This window comes from Staurois parvus, unplaced genomic scaffold, assembly GCF_062004578.1.
Source record: "Staurois parvus isolate SC_StPar_1 unplaced genomic scaffold, SC_StPar_1.0 ptg000050l, whole genome shotgun sequence".
Taxonomy (NCBI): Eukaryota; Metazoa; Chordata; class Amphibia; order Anura; family Ranidae; genus Staurois; species Staurois parvus.
In genome coordinates this window covers 3,150,425-3,176,480 of record NW_028317846.1, presented here as the reverse complement: position 1 = coordinate 3,176,480, position 26,056 = coordinate 3,150,425, and the positions used below count along the sequence as shown (strand labels likewise).

The 26,056-nt window shown below is 41.6% G+C and overlaps 1 protein-coding gene across 1 annotated transcript in view; it reads right to left on the bottom strand.

The window, feature by feature from the left end:
* RNF17 (ring finger protein 17) overlaps positions 1-26,056 on the bottom strand; it is a 458,697-nt gene that overhangs the window by 226,520 nt on the left and 206,121 nt on the right. The window contains exon 22 of the mRNA XM_089666019.1: positions 4,232-4,382. Within this exon, the coding sequence (XP_089522145.1) occupies positions 4,232-4,382 (151 nt within the window). The remainder of the gene's footprint in view (positions 1-4,231; positions 4,383-26,056) is intronic.

The following is a 26,056-nucleotide window of genomic DNA, read 5'->3' as shown; positions in this document are numbered from 1 at the left end:
AAACTGTGATAGGTAGTCAGGAAATTAGATGTGTAATTTATGCCCCTTTTATGCTCCTAGAATGCATGAAGGTGCTACTTGGATGTTGGGTCTCTGTATGTGGCCAATCTGCGTAAAAGTATCACACATGTGGTATCGTCATACTCAGGAGTAGCAGAATGCATTTTGGGGCATAATTCTTGGTATGTACATGCTGTGTGTTAGAAATATCTTATAAATTGACAACTTTGTGTGAAAAAAAAAAAAAGTTTTCATTTTTCTTTCCACATTTTCTAAAAACTTTTGGGAAAAAAAATAACATGCTCAAAAAACTCATTATGCCTGATAGAATATACCTTGGGATGTTTGCTTTCCAAAATGGGGTCATTTTGTGGGTGTTTCTACTGTCCTGGTGCTCCAGGGCCTTCAAAACGGTGATAGGTGGTCAGGAAATTAGATGTGCAATTTATGCTCCATTTATGCTCCTAGAATGCATGAAGGTGCTACTTGGATGTTGGGTCTCTGTATGTGGTCAAGCTGCAGAAAAGTCTCACACATGTGGTATCGCCATACTCAGAAGGAGTAGCAGAATGTGTTTTGGGGTGCAATTGCAATTATGTCTATGCCTGGTATGAAAAATAATTTGTTGTTTTGACAATTATGTGTGAAAAAAAAATAAAATAATGTATTCATTTTCCAAAGAATTGTGGGAAAAATTACAACATCAAACAACTCACCATGTGTTTTACTAAATACTTTGGACTATTTTCCAAAAAGGGGTCTTTTGGGGGCTATTTGTACTTTCCTAGCATGTTAGGGCCTCAAGAAATTAAATAGGCCATCAGTGCTTCATGTGTGATCAATTTGCAATGATTGGTGCCATAGCTTGTAGACTAACTTTCACACAGACTAAATAATATACACCGATTTGTTTTTTTTTTTTTTTACCAAAGTTATGTAGCAGTATAAATTTTTGCCAAAATTTATGAAGAAAAATTACTTATTTGCAAAATTTTATAATAGAAACGAAGAAAACCTTATTTTTCTAAATTTTCTGTCTTTTTTCGTTTATAGTGCAAAAAATAAAAAACCCAGGGGTGATTAATTACCACTAAATGAAAGCTCTATTTGTGGGGAAAAAAATTGATAAAAATTTCATATGGGTACAATCTTGCATGACCGCGCAATTGGCATTCAAAGTGCGACAGCACTAAAAGCTGAAAATTGGCCTGGGCAGGAAGGGGGTAAAAGTGCCCTGTATGGAAGTGGTTAAATACACAATGAAAAGACTAAAAATTTAAACAATAAGTAATTTTTCTCCACTGATGTGCGTTGATGAGCCTGCACTGATGGGGCCACTGATGAGGTTGCACTGATGAGGGGGCACGCTATGATGAGGCAGGGGGCACTCATGAGGCGCCACTGATAAGGATGCACTGATGGGACCACTGATGAGGGTGCTGGTCGCTGGTGCAAAGCTTTACAAGCTCCTGAAGACAAATAATAAATGCACATTTTTTTACCTGCAAAGAAATGTGCTTTTTTTTTTTTACTAAAAGGTGAACTTATCCTTTAAATTTGAACTCCAGGTATAGATTTCAATGCATAGCTAACACTGGTCTGGCTTCAACCTATGCAAATATGTATATGCCACATCTGTGGGACCGCTATGGAAGTGAAGCATCGCTCCTACAAGGATTGCTGCTATCTTCCGAGTCCTGTACCGATGCCATGCAGGGAGTTACTTGCTTGGCAGAAGCGCCGATCATAAAAAGCCATGCCGCCTTCTCACTAAATGCAAGGAATTCTCTAAGTCAGCGGTTCTCAACCTGGGGGTCGCGACCCCTTTGGGGGTCGAACGACCATTTCCCAGGGGTCGCCTAAGACCATCGGAAAACACATATTTCCGATGGTCTTAGGAACCGAGACGCCGCTCCTGTCTCCGGCGATGTGTGGGCGGGATGATATGCTGCCCCTGTCACCGCCTCCTCGCCGCTGATTGGCCACCGGAACTGTAGCTCAGGAGAGGCACACAGGCGGCCAATCACCGGCGAGAAGGTGGAGCTTGGAGAGGAGGAGCCGAGCGGCAGCGCGCGGAGATCGAAGAAGATCGAGGGAGCTGCAAGAACGAGTGAAGAGAGAGGCCAGAGAAGGAAGACAGCTGACAGGTAAGTGCAAATTTTGCTGCTGCAGCCAGGTATGCAGGCTGTAGATGGGAGAGGGAGAGAGCGAGCCCAGGCTGGAGCAGGAGTCAGCAAGGTAAGTATCATTGGTGTCAGTGGGAGGAATAGTGCCCCATCATTTGTGTCACTAATACCAACGATGGGGCACTATTCCTCCCCCCACTGACACCAACGATGGGGCACTATTCCTCCCCCCACTGACACCAACGATGGGGCACTATTCCTCCCCCCACTGACACCAACGATGGGGTACTATTCCTCCCCCCACTGACACCAACGATGGGGCACTATTCCTCCCCCCACTGACACCAACGATGGGGCACTATTCCTCCCCCCACTGACACCCACAATGGGGCACTATTCCTCCCACTGACACCCACAATGGGGCACTATTCCTCCCACTGACACCCACAATGGGGCACTATTCCTCCCACTGACACCCACAATGGGGCACTATTCCTCCCACTGACACCCACGATGGGGCACTATTCCTCCCACTGACGCCAATGATGGGGCACTATTCCTCCCACTGACGCCAATGATGGGACACTATTCCTCCCACTGACGCCAATGATTGGGCACTATTCCTCCCACTGACACAAATGATTGGGCACTATTCCTCCCACTGACGCCAATGATTGGGCACTATTCCTCCCACTGACGCCAATGATTGGGCACTATTCCCCCCACTGACACCCACAATGGGGCACTATTCCTCCCACTGACACCAATGATGGAACACTATTCCTCCCACTGACACCAATGATGGGACACTATTCCTCCCACTGACACCAATGATGGGACACTATTCCTCCCACTGATACCAATGATGGGACACTATTCCTCCCACTGACACCAATGATGGGGCACTATTCCTCCCACTGACACCAATGATGGAACACTATTCCTCCCACTGACACCAATGATGGGACACTATTCCTCCCACTGACACCAATGATGTGGCACTATTCCTCCCACTGACACCAATGATGGGACACTATTCCTCCCACTGATACCAATGATGGGACACTATTCCTCCCACTGACACCAATGATGGGACACTATTCCTCCCACTGATACCAACGATGGGACACTATTCATCCCACTGACATCAGTGATGGGGCGCTAGTCCTCCCACTGCAAAATTAGTTATGAAGTAGCAACGAAAATAATTTTATGGTTGGGGGTCACCACAACATGAGGAACTGTATTAAGGGGCCGCGGCATTAGAAAGGTTGAGAACCACTGCTCTAAGTGGATAACATGTAGAAGTGGGGCAGTGATGTCAAGATCTCCATTTTGCCCAATCAGAGAATAGGCATTCTGTAAATGGCGTTCACATAGAGTAAGAAATTCCTGCTGGTTACCATGCTGCTTGGCACAGAACCAGGAAGACAGCGGCGATGACTGTAATAGCAACCACTATTACAGTGATCCTCCATTTTCACAGTAGGCCAATAGCTATTCGCACAAGTTAATTATGCCAAAAAATCCACACCTGGAGTTCAGCATTAAATAATTAAAGCTAGGGGGTCTGTGTAACAGGAAGGTCAGCTTTTCCCAAAGAAAAGGTCAGCAAGGACAGCCTACATGTTTCTATCAAGTTTTGTTCAAAGTTTTAAATACAGCCTTGGAACATTAACTGGAAGTTTCTGCTATCTTTAAGCTTTTTTTAAAATTACAATAAGAGCAATGATTTGTTTACTTGCAGTCACTGCACAAAGCAAGATTTATTTAAAATTTGTTATTAGTGCTCACTGGGCAGCTGAACACTACTGCACTTCAAAGTGATTTTTTTTTTTAATATCACAAAGAAACATGTGAATAGGTCATTGCGAACTCAAACCAAAAAACAAATATCAGAATTTTGAAAGCCATTTCTAGTGATCTGGATAAAGAACTGAAACCTGAGTTCTAGTTTCTATTGGTTAATGAGGGATAGCTTTTTTTAAATTCACCATTATGTTGTCACAAATTTTCAGAAATTCAAAATTGCATCCATATGAAAAAGTTACATGTTTGCAGATGCTGAAGTCAATTCTGATGTACTAAAATTAAACAAAACTCACCTCCACAAGTTGTTCAGAAATTATGCTTTTAATCTTTCCACGTCTCCATTTTTTATCAATTGACAGCTGTACAGCAACATGCATGTCAACCTGCCATTCAGTGCTTTCCGGATTTGAGTTTTCATACATCCTAAACATGGATGCTTCCAAGCTACAATTGAACAATTAAAGAATATTAGAATGGCCCTAAGAACATGAAATAAAGAATGGCCAGTAACTGGATATGTTTTAAACTTGTAAGCTTTTATATAATCAAAATTCCAAAAGTTGGGACACTGTAAAACCTACATAGAAACAGAAAGCAATGATTTGCAAATCTCAAAATAGAAAATATATCAAATGTTTAAAAATGTACCATTTTAAGAAAACAATAAGGTAATTTTGAAAGTGATGGCAGGAACACATCTCAAAAAAGTTGGGACGGTGCAAAAAACAAACTAGGAAAGCAAGAAAGAGCTATAAGAACATTTTGCAACTAATTAATTTAATCAGAAAAAGGTCAGTAACATGATTGGGTATAAAAAGAGTCTCTTAGAGAGTAAGAGTGTCTGAGAAGTAAAAATGGTCAAAGGTTCACCAGTCTGTGAAAAGCTGTGTCTAAAACGTACCCAGGATGGGGCCCTTATAATTGACCCTCAATAGGTCACCACAGATTTCAGAGTTTTTCTCTAAATTATTTACTTCCCAAATGCACTACTCTACAGAGGCCACGAGAGCATATCTTACATCATTACACTTCCCCGGGCTAACACCAGACCAGGCAGCCATGATGGAAGCCCCACTCACAGTGGATGAGGTTGCAAAAACAGTGTCTCAAATGCCCTCTGCAAAGGCCCCTGGTTCTGATGGGCTACCACTCAAAGCCTATGCCACATAATCTGAATGCATCTTGCAGTACCTAATTACATTGTATGATGGTATCTTTGAATTCTCCACACTACAAGCAACAATGCGTGAAGCCCTGATTATTGTCCTTCCAAAGCAAAATTCCTACCCTTCCAGAATATTACCATGCAATCTCTCTATTGCAAGTGGACATTAAGATCCTGGCCAAAATACTAGCCTCTCAACTGAAGGAGGTGATTCTGTCTCTAGTCAATTCTGACCAGACAGGCTTTATGCCAGGTAAAAACACAGCCATTAACATCAGGCAGTTGTTCATGAACATCAAGGCTACAGACGACAGGGTTGGCTCCAGGGTGGTGGAGGCTTTGGATGCAGCCAAAGCATTTGATTCTGTTGAGTAGAATTTATGGGAATGTTTAAAAGGTTTTGGATCTAGATTTATTAAAAGGGTACAGCTGTAATACCAATCCACAGTAGCCCGGGTTTCTGTCAATGGGTGGGTCCCAGACCCCCCTCCCCTGAGCTGGGGCACCCGCCAGGGCTGCCAATTATCTTCTCTTTAATACGCTTTGAAGGCAGAACTGCTAGCCATTTCCCCTAGGTCTCATAAGCAGATTCAGGGCCTGAGAATTGGTAACCTGGTAGAAATAGTGGGCATGTAACACTGATGACACCATACTTTAAACAGACCAGGGCACTTCATTACCCTCAGCACTGGGTGCTATAATAGACCAATTGGGCTCTCACACTCTGGTCTGTGAAAATAATGGGACAAAATCACAAATTCTTCCATTCGATCTTTTCCTGCCGACAGAAGCACAGGCTAGTTTTCCACTTGCTAGAGTAGCCTCGATCCGATATTTGGGAGTGCAAATGTCTCGATCCATACAAGATTATATTACCATAATTATTGAAACTCTTTTACTTAAGCAAAAAACTTAGCCATGGGCGAGACTACCACTGTGAGTTATGGGACGGATCAATCTGGTCAGAATGGTTATAGTACAAAAACTGTTATATATATTCTGGCACTCTCCCATATGTCTACCTCTCAAAACAATCATAAACATGGATTCCATATTGAACTCCTTTGTGTGGCGTGCAAGTAGACAAAAATTACTGTGGTCTTTCCTGAAGAAGCCAGCCTCCCTAGGTGAAGCGTCCCTACCCGATTTCAATTTATACTATATTGCGGCCCAACTATCTAATTTCTAACATTTTGATAAGGCAGACCAGGGGAGATATCAGGTGCTGGTTTGCAGCAATTCAACATACCCAGCTCTCACACCTTCACAGGTTATACTTAGGGGGGCCAGGGGTCGGTCGGTCGTCAATTTACTCAATTTAGCATATTATATCATCAACACATCTGGGAGTTGGCATTAGTAAAACTAGAAAGCCCCCTAGGCCAAACACATACCCAATTATGGTTCAATCACCAATTACCTGAACTTCTGCAAATTCGAGACCCTATTCTATGGGCGTACAACGGAATTTTCTATTTACATACATAGTTACATAGTTAGTCTGGCTGAAAAAAAAAGACAAAGTCCATCCAGTTCTACCATTAAAAAAAAAAATTATAATCCTATACCCACAGTTGATCCAGAAGGCGGCAAAAAAAACCCCAAAGCATGATCCAATTTGCTCCTTCTGGGAAAAAAAATTCCTTCCTGAACCCCCGAGAGGCAATCGGATATTCCCTGGATCAACTTTACCTATAAATGTTAGCATCCAGTTATATATTCTGTGCATCTAAGAAAGAATCCAGGCCTTTTTTGAAGCAATCCACTGAGCTGGGCAGAACCAACTCTTGAGGGAGTCTATTCCACATTTTCACAGCTCTCACTGTGAAGAAACCTTTCCGTGTTTGGAGATTAAATTTCTTTTCCTCCAGATGTAAAGAGTGCCCCCTTTTCCTCAGTGATGACCTCAGGGTGATGGTAGCTCTACACTGAGAACCACTGATGTATTTATACATGTTGATCATATCCCCCCTTAATCTCTTCTCAAGAGAGAAAAAATTCAGTTCCTCTAATCTTTCCTCATAGCTGAGCTCCTCCATGCCTCTTATTAGTTTGGTTGCCCTTCTCTGTACCTTCTTCAGTTTCCCAATGTTATTTTGGTGAACTGTATATTCCAGATGAGGTCTTACTAATGATTTGTACAGGGGTAATATGATATCTCTCTCCCTGGAGTCTATACCTCTTTTAATACAAGAGAGGATTTTGCTGGCTTTAGAAACCGCAGTTTGGCATTGCATGCCATTATTAAGCTTGTGATCTACCAGATCCTTTTCACCATTGGTTCCCCCAGTTGTAACCCCCCCCCCCCCCCCAGTAGGTATGATGCATGCATATTCTTAGCTCCCAAGTGCATAACCTTACATTTATCAACATTAAACCTCATTGCCAAATTAAATAGAGCATTGAGGTCTGCTTGTAAGTTGAAGACATCCTGTAAGAACGTTATTCCACTGCACAGTTTGGTGTCATCTGCAAAGACTGAAATGGGATTTTCAATCTCAGACCTTATATCATTTATAAATATATTAAAAAGTAAGGGTCCCAACACTGAACCTTGGGGTACACCACTGACAACTCTAGACCATTCAGAGTATGAATCATTAACCACTACTCTTTGAATATGATCTTTTAGCCAGTTTTCTATCCATTTACATACGGATTTTTCCAAGCCCCTAGACTTAACCTTACGCATTAGCCATGTGTGGGGAACTGTGTCAAACACTTTTGCAAAATCCAAGTATACCACGTCCACCATCATCCCTGTCCAATGTTTTGCTCACCCCCTCATAAAAAGAAATCAGATTTGTTTGACAACTTCTGTCTTTCATGAATCCATGCTGTCTGTTGCTTAAAATATTTTTTGCCAGCAAGAGCTCATCTATGTGGTCTTTTATTAAACTCTCCAGTATCTTTCCAACTATAGAAGTTAAACTAACAGGTCCATAATTACTTGGTAAAGATTTTGACACCTTTTTAAATATTGGCACCACATTGGCCTTACACCAATCTAGTGGTAATATGCCAGTCATTAAAGAGTCCCTAAAAATTAGAAACAATGGCTTTGAAATGACAGAGCTCAATTCTTTATGGACCCGTGGGAGTGTGCTATTCGGTCCAGGTGTTTTATTCACCTTTATTCTGTCTAAATATTTTTGGATCATATCAATTGTGAGCCAAAGTGGATCATCTGGAGCGGTGTCAATACCATGCCCATTATGGACAAGAGCTCCCCCATGTTCCTTTGTGTACACAGAGCTGAAGGTGGTATTAAATGAATTTGCCTTCTCTTTGTCGCCAGTCACCCACTCTAGATTATTTTGTAAAGGGCCTACATGCTCGGACCGGACCTTTTTACTATTAATATATTTGAAGAATTTTTTGGGGTTGCTCCTGCTATCTTTTGCAATCTGTCGTTCATTCTCAATTTTTGCGGCCTTTATTTCCTTTTTGCATATTCTGTTATAGTCTTTGTAATGTTTAAATAATGATAGCGGTCCTTCATTTTTATATTTAATAAAAGCTCTTTTCTTATTATCTATAGCTTTTTTAACTTTGGCCGCAAGCCACATAGGTTTGATTTTTAGCCTTTTAAACTTGTTGCCCATGGGAATATGTTTGAAGAACTCCCATTTCTGTGTTGTGTTAATTGATGTCAATATTCCCTCCCAGTCTAAGTCTTGGAAAGCAGCTCTCAGCCTTAGAAAATTAGCTCTCTTGAAATTGAGCGGTTTTATTTTTCCCGCATGTGCAACAATAAATGAAATCATGTGGTCACGGCTACCCAGATGTTCTTTTATATGCACATTCATAATAAGCTCTGCATGGCTTGAGATTACAAGGTCCAGCAGAGCATCATATCTAGTAGGGGCTTCTATGAACTCTACCATAAAACTGTCCTGTAGTAGGTTTCAAAATTTTTGCCCTTTAACTGTTCCTGCAGTACCATTACTCCAGTCAATTTCCGGGTAGATAAAATCTTCCATTATTATCACTGTCCCAGCCCTTTTGATCTGTGCAAAGAGCGGAGTTTCCACTTCATCATTAACACTGGGAGGCCAATAACAAACTCCAATGAATACCTTTGTAGTATGCACCCCCATGTGCATTTCTTCACAATACTACAGCCTCATCACACTCTCCAGCAACTAGGTCCTCTCACACTCGCTCTGAGGTCACTTCTCACAGAGACAGACACCACCACCTTTCCTTTTTACGCTGTCTCGCCAAAAGAGAACATAGCCAGGAATATTAATAGCCCAGTCATGTGAAGAATGAAGCCAAGATTCAGCAATACCAATTAAATCATAGTTCTCTTCATGTATCAAAGCTTTCAACTCACCTATTTTGCTTGGCAGACTTCTGGCATTGGTGAACAAACACTTTAATACGACACCTTTTTCACATGTATTTTGCATATTTTTTATTTTCATACAAATGGTACCAATTCCACTAGTTGTTTGTAACATGGGAACCTTCTTATCATCTACCATAGCCTTCCCCCCATCTTTCCCATATTCCACCAACCAATAAGTACTGACCCCCGTCAGAACTGTCTACCCCGTTATAATCGAATTCTCCCCCCCCAATCCTAGTTTAAATCCTCCTCCAGCCTTCCCATAAACCTCTCCCCTAGCACAGCAGACCCCCTTCCATTTAGGTGCAGACCACCTCTAGCATATGGGTTGCACCCCAATGAAAAGTCAGCCCAGTGCTCTTAAAAACCCAAATCCTTCCCTCTTACACCAGATCTTCAGCCATGCATTGAGTTTTCTAATCTCCCCTGACTTTTCTGAGTTGTACGTGGCACAGGTAATATTTCAGAGAATATCACCTTGGAAGTCCTTCCCTTCAACTTGCAGCCTAGTTCTTTAAATTAATTCTTAACCTCCCTAGCGGTCTGATTATGTCCATATTTCTGTGCTTAAAGCGGTAAATTTTTTTTGCATGGAAATATGTATTTTTTTTATTGCAGGCCTGTAATTTTTAGGAATAACTCACTGAAATCTGTCCGAACAAGAGTCTAGTAAACATCCCGGGTATGTTTAAATTTGAAACACAAAATCATAAATTATAATTTAATAAATAATCAAAAAATAATATTAAATTTAATTCAATAATATAATCAAACAAAAAACACTGAAATTTGAAATATAGCGCCAAGTTCGCACATCACTGAGCAAAGTCGCAAAATCGTTTTCAGTGTCTGATGACGAATTTCCCCACGAATCATTATCACTCAATTCTGCAAGTAGTTCTAATTTACTATCGCTGTTCTCTAGCTGGTCTAAAACCAATTTTGACCTAAAGGGATGCTTTTTGGATGCCAAACAACGTTTCTCATGTTATTTTAGTGAATTTAGTGAATGTCACTTTTTGTTATTTTCAAATTTCCCGTCGTTCCGTCCTGACGACTCAGGGGACGGACCCCAGATGCCAGCATACGCCAAAGGACATTACAGGGGACACTGCAGGAGGGACATCGCGGGAGTGCAGGACAAGATAAGAGAACAGATCCCGGAGCAGCGCCGCATGGTAAGCCTGAGTGTAGCTCGAGGTTACCGCTTGTGGTACTGAAACTTTACCCCAAGCTACACTCGGGAATACCGCCAGGGAGGATAAGGAGCCTCCACCTTCCATGTATTCTGTCATTGGTTCCAACATGGACCAAGACAGCTGGGTCATGCCCAGCCCCTCCCAGTAATTTATCAACCCGGTCCACCACATGCCGAACCCTGGAACCAGGGAGACAGCAAACCATTCGGCTGAGGCGGAAAATTATTCTATCAGTCCTTCTGATTATTGAATCCCCTACTACCACCAGCTGTCTAGGCCTTCCTGCACTACCCTCACCACCCATCCCAGACGGTCTGCCCTCCTGGCTGTTAGGGATAGCAGTGACATCCAGGACTGCCACCCCTGAGCTTGCCACCCCCACACCTACACCCAACTTGGCAAATCTGTTTGGGTGCTCAAACCTAGGGCCAGCCTTCCTTTTCTGTGAGCCCATACCACTCCATAACGTTACAGTAACCCATCTTCCTACCTGATAATCCTGATTAGCCCCTCCACCATCCACATCAATCCCATTAGCTACCTGTTCAGAGAGCAGAAGACCCCTTTCAAGGTTGTCAGTTCTGCCCAGTGTTGCAACTTTCTCCTCCAGATCTCTAGCGCGAGTTCCCAGAAGGGCAAGCCACTCACATCTGTCGCAGTGATATCCATCCTGGAGCTGTTGCTCCAATGCTGCATATATGCGGCACGCTGTGCACTGCACAAAACCTTCCACCCCACTAGCACACATTAGCCCAATTACAATATTAACAGGACATATCAGTTGTCACTTACAGGTTAGCAGAATCCTGTTAAAATCTATTTTTCCAACTCCGGTTTTTTAACTCCACTTTATTAAAATGTCCACTTAGTCAAAGGTCCAGCAAGCAAAATACAGGCAAGCTCAAAATGAGCAAGTTCAGATTGAGCTCTACTGCAAGTTATATAGGACCTGTATCACTATTGACCAGTTAACCCCACCCCTTAATTAGACTAAAGGAAGACTAAGAAAAGAAGAAAAAAAAATGCTATTTAAAAAGTGACAGAAAAAGGGATTTTAAAAAGTAAAAGCTTTTAGCAAGACCTAAAGAAGAAAATAAAACAACTACAAGCACCAGCAACCACCAGCAGTCAAAAGTAAATTTTTGATCCAGGGAGTGTAAAAGGGAGTGTGGTTTTTAGGAGCATGGGGGTTGAGATTAAATTGAGTGGATTGCGGCTATTCCTGGAGGAAGGAGGATGCCTGGTGTGGGGGTGAGATACTGGAGGACCAGGGTTTAGAGAGATATCCCCAGAGGTTAGGAGGAGGGTGAGGAAAGTAAAATGGAAAAGTATTGTATATAGCGGAGATCAATTTGGTAGGTTCCAAGCCCGTGATTATATCTAATAGTCATGGGAGGGGGTAGATTAGAAAATTGAGCCTGCAAAGTATGCCACAATTGTATATAGCGAAATAGCATGTAATTAGGGGAAAATTCAGATTGCAATTCATAAAATAAAATTTAACCCCAAGGTATGAAAACAGCTAGTTTAAATAGTCTGACATTTTTTTGCTGGCTGATAGCATTTATAGGTAAAGTTGATCCATGGAATACCCAATTGCCTCTCGGCGGATCAGGAAGGTTTTTTTTTCGCAGCAGGAGCAAATTGGATCGTGCTTTGCTGGGCTTTTTTTATGCCTTCCTCTGGATCAACTGTGGGTATAGGATTATAACTTTTTTTTTTCTATGGTTGAACTGTATGGACTTTTGACTTTTTTCAGCCAGACTATGTAACTGCGCAAATGCAACCACCTTGAAGGTGTACACCATGTGACCCAGAACCAGCATGTAAAAACAGTGAGGGCATCAACTGCGTAACAGCAGCAACTGGCCTGCAGTCTGGACTTTTCGAAGCTTGTCCAGCAGTAGGAACACCTAGTCCTGTTTCGAGTCATGAAGCAGCCCCAGATGATCCAGACGCCTGGTCAGGATCAGAACATACATCCTGAGGATAACACACCCAGCCAAACTCCTGCTGAGTGTAAATGGAGATGGTCACATTGTCCGTTAGTGCAGCAGAAGGAGATCATCCAGAGTGCCTATCACAGCAATCCCCCGCTGTCTCAGCCATACTAGGATTGGAGCCAGCACCTTGGTAAACACCCAGGTAGAACAGGCCTGACCAAGGGGGGCAAAACAAAAAATGACAATGCTCGCAATGACGAAGCACCACGCCACAAGGAAGCGGGTCATACACAACCATGTGAAGGATCTTGAAGGCAAGATGAGAAGATATGGGGTAACAGGAGACAACCCATATGGTGGGTAGGGAAGAACCCTATTGTGTAGGGCAACAATATTAATTAGCAAACTCAATAAAAAAAAAGGCAGACAGCCATGGAAAAGAAGACATGAAGATAACCTGCCACACTGGAATATCCAAAAGGTAAAAATCCTGCATGCCTTGTCAGGCCTACTGCCAGCTTAGGGGGAATAAGCGGCCATGGTCATGTGGGACCGCTTGATCAATCCGAATCCTCATTCAGGGTTCCTGGACAGCCAAAGGAATAAATCTGCTTAGGCAGATACAGTGCCTTGAAAAACCCCTTGAAATTTTCCACATTCTGTCATGTTAAAACCAAAAACCTAAATGTACTTTATTGGGATGTTATGTGATTGACCAACACAAAGTAGTGTATAATTGTGAAGTGGAATGAAAATGATAAATGGTTTTCAAATTTTTTTACAAATATATATGTGTGGCGTGCATTTGTATTCAGCCCCCTTTACTCTGATACCCCTAACTAAAATCTAGTGGAACCAATTGCATTCACAAGTCCCATAAGTAGTAAAGAGTCCATTTTTTTCAAGGCACTGTACCTCACAAACCTAACTGACTGGGTATACATGATACAGTACTCTGGTAAGGCGCAAGAAAAAACCCTGCACCCATGAATGGAAAACTCTGGCAGGGCATTCTAAGAAACTGGACCACGGTAACCCAAGTTCCGCAGCTGTTGTCATAACCCAACACACAAACAGCATCAAGGCAGTAGCAATCGGTGTTGCTCCATCAGAGACCCTGACTCCCATAGGAGCAGCACAAATCGCAACAAGTACAAATGGGAGTGAATAGCTCAAGGCGAAGAGATCCCAACCATAAAACACAAAAATAAAGTAGCTCCAACCTATGTCCACTGTTTACCATACAGTGAAGGAAATAAGTATTTGATCCCCTGCTGATTTTGAATGTTTGCCCACTCACAAAGAAATCATCAGTCTAAAAATCGAATGGTAGGTGTATTGTAACACTGAGACAGAATAGCAAAAAATAATTCAAAAGAAATGCATGTCTAACAAATTATGCACTGATTTGCATGTTCATGAGAGAAATACATATTTGATCCCCTATCATTCAACAGGATTTCTGGCTACCAGGTGTTTTTCATACAGGTAACAAGCTGAGATAAGAAGCAGTCTCTTAAAGGGAGTGCTGCTAATCTCATTTTGTTACCTGTATAAAAGACACCTGTCCACAGGAGCAATCAGATTCCAACCTCTCCACCATGGCAAAGACCAAAGAGCTGTCCAAGGATGTCAGGAACAAGATTGTAGACCTACACAAGGATGGACTGGGCTACCAAACTATCGCCAAGCAGCTTGGTGAGAAGGTGACATCAGTTGGTGCAATCATTCGCAAATGGAAGAAACACAAAAAACAACTGACAGTCTCCCTAGATCTGGTGCACTATGCAAGATCTTACCTCGTGGAGTGTCAATGATCATGAGAACAGTGAGGAATCATCCCAAAACTACACGTGAGGATCTTGTCAATGATCTCCAGGCAGCTGGGACCACAGTCACCAAGAAAACAATTGGTAACGCACTAGGATAAGGATTGAAATCCTGCAGTGCCCGGAAGATCCCTCTGCTCAAGAAAGCACATGTCCAGGCCCGTCTGAAGTTTGCCTTTGAATATCTGAATGATGCAGAGGAGGACTGGTTGAAAGTGTTGTGGTCAGATGAGACCAAAATCAAGCTCTTTGGCATCAACTCAACTCGTCGTGTTTGAAGGAGGAGGAATGCTGCCTATGACCCAAAGAACACCACCCCAACTGTTAAACATGGTGGTGGAAACATTCTGCTTTGGGGGTATTTTTTTGCTAAGGGGACAGGACAAATGCACCGCATCAGATGGACGGGGCAATGTACTGTCAAATCCTGGGTGAGAACATTCTTCCCTCAGCCAGGGCATTGAAAATGGGTCGTGGATGGGTGTTCCAGCATGACAATGACACAAAACACACGGCCAAGACAACAAAGGAGTGGATCAAGAAGAAGCACATTAAGGTCCTGGAGTGGCCTCCAGACCTTAATCCGATTGAAAATCTGTGGAGGGAGCTGAAAGTTCGAGTTGCCAAACGTCAGCCAGCAAACCTTAATGACTTGGAGAGGATCTGCCAAGAGGAGTGGGCCAAAATCCCTCCTGAGATGTGTGCAAACCTGGTCGACAACTACAGGAAACGTCTGACCTCTGATTGCCAACAAGGGATTTGCCATCGTGTACCAAGTCATGTTTTGTGAAGGGGATCAAATACTTATTTCCCTCATGAACATGCAAATCAGTGCATAATTTGTTAGACATGCATTTCTTTTGAATTTTTTGTTGCTATTCTGTCTCTCAGTGTTACAATACACCTACCATTCAATTTTACACTGATCATTTCTTTGTGAGTGGGCAAACATTCAAAATCAGCAGGGGATCAAATACTTATCTTTTCACTGTAAGCCAGAGATCTCATCAGCCCCTAGAGCCAACCAAGTCAATAGAACACCCCATTGCCAGTCTACAGACTAATTTTTCCTTCCAGATCGGGATACGCTGGTCGAAACATCAGAAAGCACCCACCCTTGGAGCTCTGTCCCCACAGGGGAAGAGGTTTGGGCAAGCATCACAGAGCACTGGAGGATGTGCAGCAGAGGAAGAGCAAGAAGCCAATAAGCAAAATGGCACATACTGACCAGTGAAGGGAGAGTGCTGGGTAAGCACAAAGTAAAGCAGCAGCAGCAGCGATTGAGGAATCGTTTTTTTTAGCCAGCAATTTCCTGCAAAGTAAAAGTGATCCGAGCAGCTATACAGCCACCAGATCACTTTTGCAGGCGGTGGGTGTCCCTCCCCAACCCACCAACTTTACCGGGCTCTCCTGAGCGATCGGGGATCCTGGTACTGCTGCCACTTGTTTGCCGAGAGAAGGAACATACTTCTGTACCCACTTCCTCTCTGTGATGTAAGTCTGCCATTTGGAAAAAAAAATAAAAAATACATACCCATATGCAGTATGTGCAGAGATAAATAAATAATTAAACATTATATATATATATATATATATATATATATATATATATATATATATATACATACATATATATATATATATATATACATACATATATATATACATATATACACACATATATATACATATATACACACATATATATATATATATATACATATATATACATATATATATATATATATATATACATATATATACATATACATATATATATATATATACACATATATATATATATATATATATATATATATATATATATATATATATACACATATATACACACACACACTGTGTTCCAAATTATTGTGCAAATGATATTTTTCTCATTTACCTAAATAATTAATGTAAATGACAGTCAGCATAATTATCATGTTATCAACTATTAAGAGTACAATTCAAATTTTATTGAACAAACCTCCTAATGACAATAGTATTTTTTTTAAACATAAAAAACTTACAATGCACTGTTCCAAATTATTACGCACAGTAAGTTTCAAAACACTTTATAGGTTGTAAAGAACTGAAAATTGTCATTTGTTGTGTTTGCAGCATATTTACTGAAATCAAAAGCTATTTCAATCAAACTTTTAACAACATTTTAACTTTTTAAACATTTTAACAGGTCCCGTTACATTTTAACATAGGACCCCTTATTTGACAGCAGCTTTACAAGTCTTGCATCCATTGAACTTGTGAGTTTTTGGACAGTTTCTGCTTGAATTTGTTTGCAAGATGACAGAATAGCCTCCCAGAGCTGCTGTTTGGATGTAAACTTCCTCCCACCCTCATAGATCTTTTGCTTGAGGATGCTCCAAAGGTTCTCAATAGGATTGAGGTCATGGGAGGATGGAGGCCACACCGAGACTCTCTCCTTTCATCCCCATAACAGCCATTGATGCAGAGGTATTCTTTGCAGCATGAGATGGTGCATTGTCATGCATGAAGATGATTTTATTACGGAAAGCATAGTTCTTCCTTCTGTACCAGGGAAGAAAGTGGTCAGTCATAAACTCCACATACTTTGCAGAAGTCATCTTTAGACCTTCGGGGGCTCTAAAGGGGCCAACCCGCTCTGTTCCCATGATTCCCAAAACAGGACTCTACCACTGCCTTGCTGACGTCGCAGCCTTGTTGGAGCAGGGTGGCCGTCCACCAACCATCCACTACTCTATCCATCTGGACCATCCAGGGTTGCACGGCACTCATCAGTGAACAGGACTGTTTGAAAATTAGTCTTCATGTATTTTTCTGCCCAATGCAGCAGTTTCTGCTTGTAAGCATTGGTTAGTGGTGGCTGAATAGAAGGTTTATGCACAGTTGCAAGACTCTGGAGGACTCTACACCTTGATGTCCACGGGACTCCAGAAGCACCAGCAGCTTAAAATATCTGTTTGCTGCTATGTAATGGTATTTTAGCAGCTGCTCTCTTGATCCGATGCATGGATCTGGCAGAAATCTTCCTCAGTGTGTCTTTATCTGCACAAACCAGTCTGTGCTCTGAATCAGCCACAAATCTCTTAATAGTGCGATGATCACGCTTATGTTTTCGTGAAATATCTAATGTTTTCATACCTCGTCCAAGGCACTGAACTATTTCACGCTTTTCGGCAGCAGAGATCCTTTTTCTTCCCCATAATGCTTGAAAATGGTGCTCTGCTTAATAATGTGGAACACCGTCCTTCAGTAGTTTTTCCTTAAATTGGGCTCACCGGCCAATCTAATTATCACACATTTATGGCAAGATGGGAGGAAGACCTGATTTATTCTCGAGATTGGCCCCAATTAATTTTTTACCGCAGATACATAGATGATATCTTGCTTTTATGGGAGGGAGACAAGTTCACACTAATACATTTTTTTACCACCTTGAATTATAATGATTTAAACATCAAGTTATCTTTTCAGTATGATTATTTTACTATTAATTTTTTAGATCTTACACTTTTTAATACTGGCAACACTATTTCAACAAAGAGTTATTTTAAACCAACAGTTAGGAACAGTTTCATTCCTAAAGACAGCTGCCATTTACCTAGATGGCTAGCCAATATACCGAGAGGACAATTCTTACGTATACACAGGAACTGTACTAATCGTGAAGACTTTATCATACAATCCAACATTCTTAAGAATAGATTTGTAGAGAAAGGGTACAATTCCACTTTATTGGATAATGAAATTAATGAAATTACCAATATGGATAGGAATGACCTTTTAACTATTAAACCAAAAGTCCAAGTCGAAAGAGTTTGTCCTTTTATCACTAACTTTTCAACACAATACAGAGACATTGCCAAAATTATCAAGAAAAATTGGTCCATACTCAAAAATGATCCAGTCTTGGGTAAGACGTTACCTGGGTTACCAGAAATCACTTACCGGAGAGCACCAACACTCAGGAACAAACTAGCACCCAATATAATTAACCCTCCCAAACAACCCAGTTTTTTCTTCAACCGCAGTGGTTTTTACCCCTGTAATAGATGCATGTTATGTGTTCACAATGGCATACACAAAAGTACTGTAAAGTCATTTAGATCGAACACCACAGGCAAAACGTTCGACATTGAAAATACTATCACATGCAATACTACGCATGTGGTCTACCTCTTAGCGTGCTCCTGCGGGAAGCAATACGTAGGGAGAACAACCCGTAGGCTAAGAGACAGGTTGCGTGAACACCTGAAAAACATCACAAAGGGGTTTAAAGAACACTCTGTATCCATGCATTTCAGACATCACCACAACAACCCCCATTGCCTGAAATTCACGGGAATTGATGTTATCAAAAAACAATGGAGAGGCACATACAGAAAAAGAGCTGTACCTAAACTTGAAACAAAATGGATATATTTATTACAAACGCTGTCACCATCTGGCCTGAATATCGATCTCGATATTAATTGCTTCATTGACACCAGTTAACATCTCATAATCCCACAGTCCCTAATGGGGTTTATCTTTCTTCATTTTTATACTCATCATTATCTTTCTCTGTTTTTATACTTATTATTATGCTTTTAACTCCACATGGGAGTGCATTTTATACGTTTATACTTTTATTCTTTTGTGATCCATCGTTTGTATTTATAGTTCTTATTATTACGGTTATTCATTACAATACATCTATATCCAATTATGTTACTACCTAACACCCACCGGGCAATACTGGCCTTTGGGTTGTTTTTTAAGTATCAAGATACAAAATATTACCCCTATTACCCTTTTCTACATATGGTTTCATGGATAAGATATGGAACACCATTATCGTAACCTTTTATAATTTTATTACATATATGTGTTCTTATTGTTTTAACCTATTATTCATCCAGTCATCACGAGGTTAATATTCTTTTCCTTAAAACTTTTTTTATCACTAATCCTATAGTATGTTAGAGGTTTTACTTCACATATGTATTGTGGCTCTATATGGAGAGATTCTTATCCCATATTGTTTGTTCCACATTTGGCCACCAGGTGGGGATAGTGCTGTGGCTTCCATTACATCTCTATATAGAGATTCAGATCGGGTTATAATCCTATTATTTATGACCCCAGTCTTATGACTCCACTGCACCACCCCAGTAAGCATTGAGAGTCGGCCACATGCCTCGACAAACCATCGGACACTTCAAAGCACTCCCCTGTGCCCATTCTTTACTATTGTGCTGCTTTAGTCCACAGCAAAACGGCCGCCGGAGGTCTTACTGAGCATGCGCGACTGCTATTTGTCCTCTAGACATTATAGCCAAAAACATGGCCGCCGCACGCGCTAGTGCGCATGCGCGGGAAGCCCGCGATGCCGCAGAATTATCAAATGGATTCATTAGGCCTCTGCCTATTTAAGGACACACTTGGGACAGGGTTCTCTCCCTTTGAAAATGTGTTATTACACGAAACGCGTTAGTGAGATACCCTTTCTCATGGATTGCTAACTACTTTACCTACCAACTACCTCAGATGTAAGTTCTGGCTCTGTTTTTTACCTGTACCTTGATGTTACTCTAATATTATCATTAAACATACTACACTATTGGAGTTCTTTTCTCTCTGGGCTCATTTATCTGGCACCGAGAGTCCTCATCCTGAAGGATCCTTTTCCTGGTTTCCATCTGCGTGTATGATCCCCCTGAGGGTATAAAAGGTACTGCCGGACACGGTTAACCTGAGACGTGGAATCCTGCTTTGGATAGATGACAGCAGGTGAAGTACCTCCACCTGATGATCACATCCGCATGCTGAGTTCCCACCCCCAGAGTACCTAGGAGTAGGTCTTATTTACTCCAACGCACATTTATCTGTGCCATCTGGTTAGTGCATAGTATGTTTATTGTTTCCAGCCACAGCAGTCACGAAAGTTATCCGCTGTTTTTGTGTCACCGCGGTCACATTAATCTGCACGAACTATATCCTATCAGTTTATGACATTATGGGATACTATCCAATCGGTGCATAGTATGCTCGTTGCTTCTAGCCATAGAAGTTATGAATATTACTGTTCATTTATAGTCATTTCACTCCGCATGAACTATATTCAATTAGCTTTGTTGCTATTAATATTATTCAATACCACAGTCACAACAGTCACGAAAGTTTATCATTGCTCACTGTGTCACAGCAGTCACATTTATCCGCATGTATTATACCTATTAAGTTCTAATACTGTGAGATACTATCTGCACACTGTAACTAATACTGAGCGCCGCATTTGTACTTTTATCTTTGGCATTACTTGGAGGATCTGAGGTTGTTTCCTCTTCCATGCTGGCTGCTCCCACCTGTATTTTGCCTGTTGTCACCCAGCGCTCATATATTTTTTACTATTTACAATAATTATCACAGGTGTCCGAGATTGTTTTTAGTTATCAAAAGGGCCCTGACACACAATGCCATCCATGAGTTAAACTGAAAAACAAAATATTTCATCTTTGTGACACTTAAATAGAATTTGCATAATAATTTGGAACGCAGTGTGTGTATATATATATATATATATATATATATATTTTTTTTTTATTTTGAAAATTATCCTACAAAGTATTGCAACAGTGATCAGTGGATGTAAAGCAAACTCCTTCAGTCACTTCCTCCAGCTCTTTGTCCATACCTACCGAGATGCAGGCTCTCAAGGCTCTGGAAGAAGTATAATCGCCACACTTGTTTTCCATTAAGAACTACAAGTCCATCTGCTACAGGGAGGACCGGGCTTGTAATTTATTGATTCAGATTTCTGTTAATAGCCCAAGAAGGTTCCAGCATCCACGTCACAGGAGTGGTCTGCTTGGCAACATGTTACCACCTACATGTAGTCTAAAAGTTGCAGTAGGCCTTTAAAGTGGCTGTAAAGGCTTAAGGTTTTTAACTCCATGCATTCTATGCATGAAGCTGAAAAAAACCCTCTGTGACCAGCAACCCCCAACCAATACTCACCATAGCCCAGTCTCAAAATAGCAATGCGCACGAGAGCAGCGTCTCTCCTGCTTCTCTCCTTCCACATTGGCTGAAGCAGTAGCGGGAACCACAAGCTCCCGCTATTGTCAATCACAGTCAGTGAGGAGAAAGCGGAGGGCAGGGCCGAGCTGAGTGTGTGAATGGACAGGGGCATCAGCTCAGGAGCGAGCCTACCAGGGTGCCTCCATAGGAAGCTGCTTGCTGTGGGGGCACTCGTCATCACAAGGGAGGGGCCAGGGGAGGGGGGGGGGGGAGAGCACAGAGCAGGTAAGTATGACATTTTTATTTTAATCCGTCTTTAATATCACTTTAAAGTGTTACTAAACCCACAACAGTAAAATCAGTCTGCATATGTAGTACAGCATGCTCACTAAACTTACTGTGGAACCAAATTGATTAATCCTCCACGTGTAAAAGGGCGGTTACATCCTGTCTTCTCTGACTCTGCCCTTCTACTGTCCCCAATCCATCTGCTAGTAATACAGAGCTCTAGGAGTCACTCCACACATGCTCAGTTTCATGTGTATGGCTAGAGTTTTTTTTCCTCTTTGGGAGGGTGCATGTGATCAGCACAAGGCAAGTCAGCACTGTCCAGACAGAGGGTCAGTAGTTATGCAGCCTATTAGGACAGACAGAGAATGAAAAAAACTCCTCCTACAAGCTTTAACCAGTGCTCAGCTGGACACTGATAGAAGTCACAAGACTGATATATACTGCTGATAAAAGGTTATTAGAAGTTTATATTTACTAAAATAATTGAAATGCCATGTTGTGTCTACTTTGGGAGACCAGATATAGTGAATGCAGGGTCATGGGTTTAGTAACACTAAGTTTTATTTTGGTCATGTGGTACTTCAGGTAGCTCTGCAGGCTTTATTGAGCCAACTGTGACAACCTTTTGTTCTCGTTGGCCTGTTAGCATTTCATTGCTAGATTTCCTACCCTCAATTGCTTTTGAATATCCTGGTGAATTACAGAATTACTTCATCCTATGTTCCCTAATGTAGAATTAAGAAATTAGGATTTTAAAATAAAATCCTTTTTGAGAAATAACCCTTGGTATACATTGGTCCCTCCCCTCTGTTTTTATGGCCCACTCCTAGTATTGCTACAAAACCGAACACATGAGTGAAAGAGGTTACACAAAGCAAAAACTTACAGCTTTATCAGTGTCCAATCTCCCAAAAGCAGCAGCATAATGCAATGTACCTGAATCACTTCATCACAAGGTTTTTTTTTTTCCTGTAAATTGTTTATTTAAGGTATGTAGTAAAACATAGCAGTAGGACATATGACAAGACTACGCTTTTTTGATATCCATTAACAGTAATGTGTGAATCACAAACACACACAGATACAGGGCATCAAAGTAATAGACTAGATTTCACCACAATAAAATGCAGTGTTTAAAGGCTGAGGGCCACAGTCTCCAAAGCATCATGGTTGGAGACACATAAGGGAACATTGCTGAAGTACATACCAAGAAGATGGCACAAACTGGCAGGTACAGAGCCGCTTGGAGGTGGGGAGTGAAACATAGACCTCAGAAGGTGAAGGTCATCTTTCCCTGCCCTCCGAGTAGAAGTAGGAAGGGTAAGGAGCTTCAGAGTCGACGGCACAAGAAGTCAGGTTTCCCTAGAGCGGGGGTCAGAAACCAGTAGATCTTGGCTGGGTGACTGATGCTCTGAGATGGTGGGTCAGCAAGCCCAGACCATGACTTACCAATCAGAGTGCAATGCAGAGGGACTACTTCTAAAGTTGGAGCTGTAGTAGGGAGCAAGAGCCACATAAGCTGATACCGCCTCTGTAGTGCTGCCTCCTGTCCCATGCGGAGATATACCAGTTGCACTCCACCTTTTATCCCAGCTAGTGGTCTCCAGAGTGGTGACAGCAGCAGGAGAGAGGAGATCTTCAGGTCAGTGTGAAGCAATACACTGGGCATAATAGTATAGGGCTGCTTTCACACTGATGTGCTGCAAAATACCCACCCCGTGGGTGTAGTGTAGCGTACCTGCAGTTCACCCACAGTGTGTGAGTAACTGCAGTGCATCAGTGAAAGCAGACCTATACTATTATGCTTCCAAAAGTGCACCACACCTTCAGGATATAACATAAGTCTATGGGAGAAGTGTGGCTAACCCAGGAAAGTCGCAGATGTGCCATGCTGCACCCGCTGCTCAGGTAAACCGCAGCCCATCAGTGTGAAAACAGCCTTATAAAGAGGCTCAGAGCAGAGCAGGCCCAGGATTAGGTCTGGCTGTAGTTGGAAAGGCGTTATTTGAAAAAAACGAAATGAAGTCTGGGTCTATAATAAAAGTCAGTGGAGAGGGAAAGCTGGATGTCTTCTCCAGCCTGAAGTACCTGCAGAGTTCCATTAGAGTGGGTTCAATCAAGTATTGGGCCCCAGACCATGGAAGGACGGCTAAAGAGACTGTTATGGATTCCTGCTCCATAGTACAGTATAAAGCAGGACTGGGGAGACCACCCCCCCTCAACATACTTAATAAAGATTGACAGGAGATTACAAAAGAAATCCTGAGGTATCTTAACTGGGGCAAAGCCTGAAAAAGATAAAGAGACACAACGTTGTATTCATCTTTAGGATGTTGAATCTACAAACCTAGAAATAGCAAAAATCTTCCATTTCTCTAAGTCTGCAGAGAAAGTACTCAATAAAGGCTGGAAGCTGAAATGAAAAATAAAAGAGAAGATTGGAAGATATTGAATGGTTTGGGAGGCCCAACTGAAAGGGAAATTGCTACTGAGGTGAGCAAGCAAACAAGTAGCTAGGGAAACATTGAGGGCTTCTGATTCTTGCAGGTTAACCTTAAAATCTGACAGATCACCATATGCACGTATTTAAAACAATAAAACTGGTAAAGAGACAAGTGGATCTGCTATGTACAATAGTAAATCATCCGCATAAGCGTATCCGTGAAGACACACACCATTACAGCCATTCAAAAAATATTTGAGTCTTCTTGGAGCATGCATGTAGAGGAGAGTTCAGGGGCTGCTGAAAAAAAATGCCCAACTGTTACACTCATATTCAGGGTGTAACATGTTACAGATGCCCAACCTCCACTCTACTCCCCCATTTTGACTACAAGCGGGGGAATCTTCTAATTCCGCTGGTTATTCAAATCAATTTTTAAAAATACCATGCAGCGGAGCAGGGCTCCGCCTACCCGGCTGTTTCATTCATTTACAGTATTTTGTTAATGGGAAAACTACAATTTTCAACAGCCTTTGTGGCTGTCAGCTTGTAGTACTCAATGACTTACCAGATTGCTGCAGAGCTCTCTAGGTAGTTCCCTGAGCTTCCTGTCATTGTGTAACTGCCTGCCCGTATCAGTGGTATGGGCAGAAAACTACACAGGCAGTCTGCAGGACTGTGGCATTAGATCCCTGATCTGCTAATCATGGGTGCAATGTTTTACAGGTTCCAAATAAACTAATGCATATTTTTTTTCCTGCAAAAACATTTTTTTTGTAAAGGTGAACTTATCCTTTAAACACACTTGTTTGTCAATCACTGCATTTATGGTCCTTCTAAAACAAGAAGTAATGCCTGGTACACACAGACCAAATATCAGACGGAATCAGCCGGTTCAAAAGAAACCAGCCGACATTCGGCCCGTGTATACAGCAGCCTGTCCACCATAGAACAGGCATGTCGGTAACGGCTGTGAGCGCTGACTGGTATGTTCAGGCGGGGGGACGGTCCCCGTCAGAACACAACAGCTCAGAGGGGACACTGCATAGTTAGTAGTGAGCGCATCCCAAGCTCCTCAGGTTTATTTCCTTCAGCCATCTGGGATGAACAAAAAAAAAAAACTCAGTTTGTACTAGGAATTAGTCTAGCTTCCCCTTTCATTCCTTAAGCTTCCTTTTTGGGCGATGTTAGATTCCCTGGGGCATATTTACAGAGGTCTGCTTTCTCCTGCAGGTCCCAAGGGCTTGCATGTATGGAATCCATCAAAATTATAGAAAAACTACATCACACCATTTTAGACATACCAGTATGCTAAAGAAAGTGGAGTTGCTACTGAATATTTTGCCTTTTTTTGTTTTTCTAATCCGTAATTTTATAAATTCTTTTGAGGTTTAGGCGATGGATAAGTGTCGTCACCTAAACCATAATCATGTGACAGGGAGAGTCAAAAGCACCACCAACATTTTCAATTTTTGAATTTTGAAAACAATGAGTACTGCTTGGACCTTGAAGAAGGGGACATACCCCGAAAGCTTGTCCTCAAAATTGTATGTTAGTGCAAATAAAAAAAGTATCATGTCAGTACTCAATTGTTTCTGTCGCAAGTGCACTAATACGGCTACAATCACCTCAAGCAAAATTAATTTTGAAAATATATTTATAATGGGTTTACTGTCCTTTCATTGAGCTATATTTAAGATACAATCTAAAATCGTAGTGATCTGCACTTATAGAATGTTTTTTTGACAGTGATCGTTGACATCTAATCTTATGGATATTGTTGTAGTCTAGATTTTGTCTTTATCCCAATAAAATTGCTCCTAAACAAAAATAAAATTATGAGAGCATAGGATAGAAGGCTTCAAAGTTGTAAGAGGGGGAGTTACATAGGT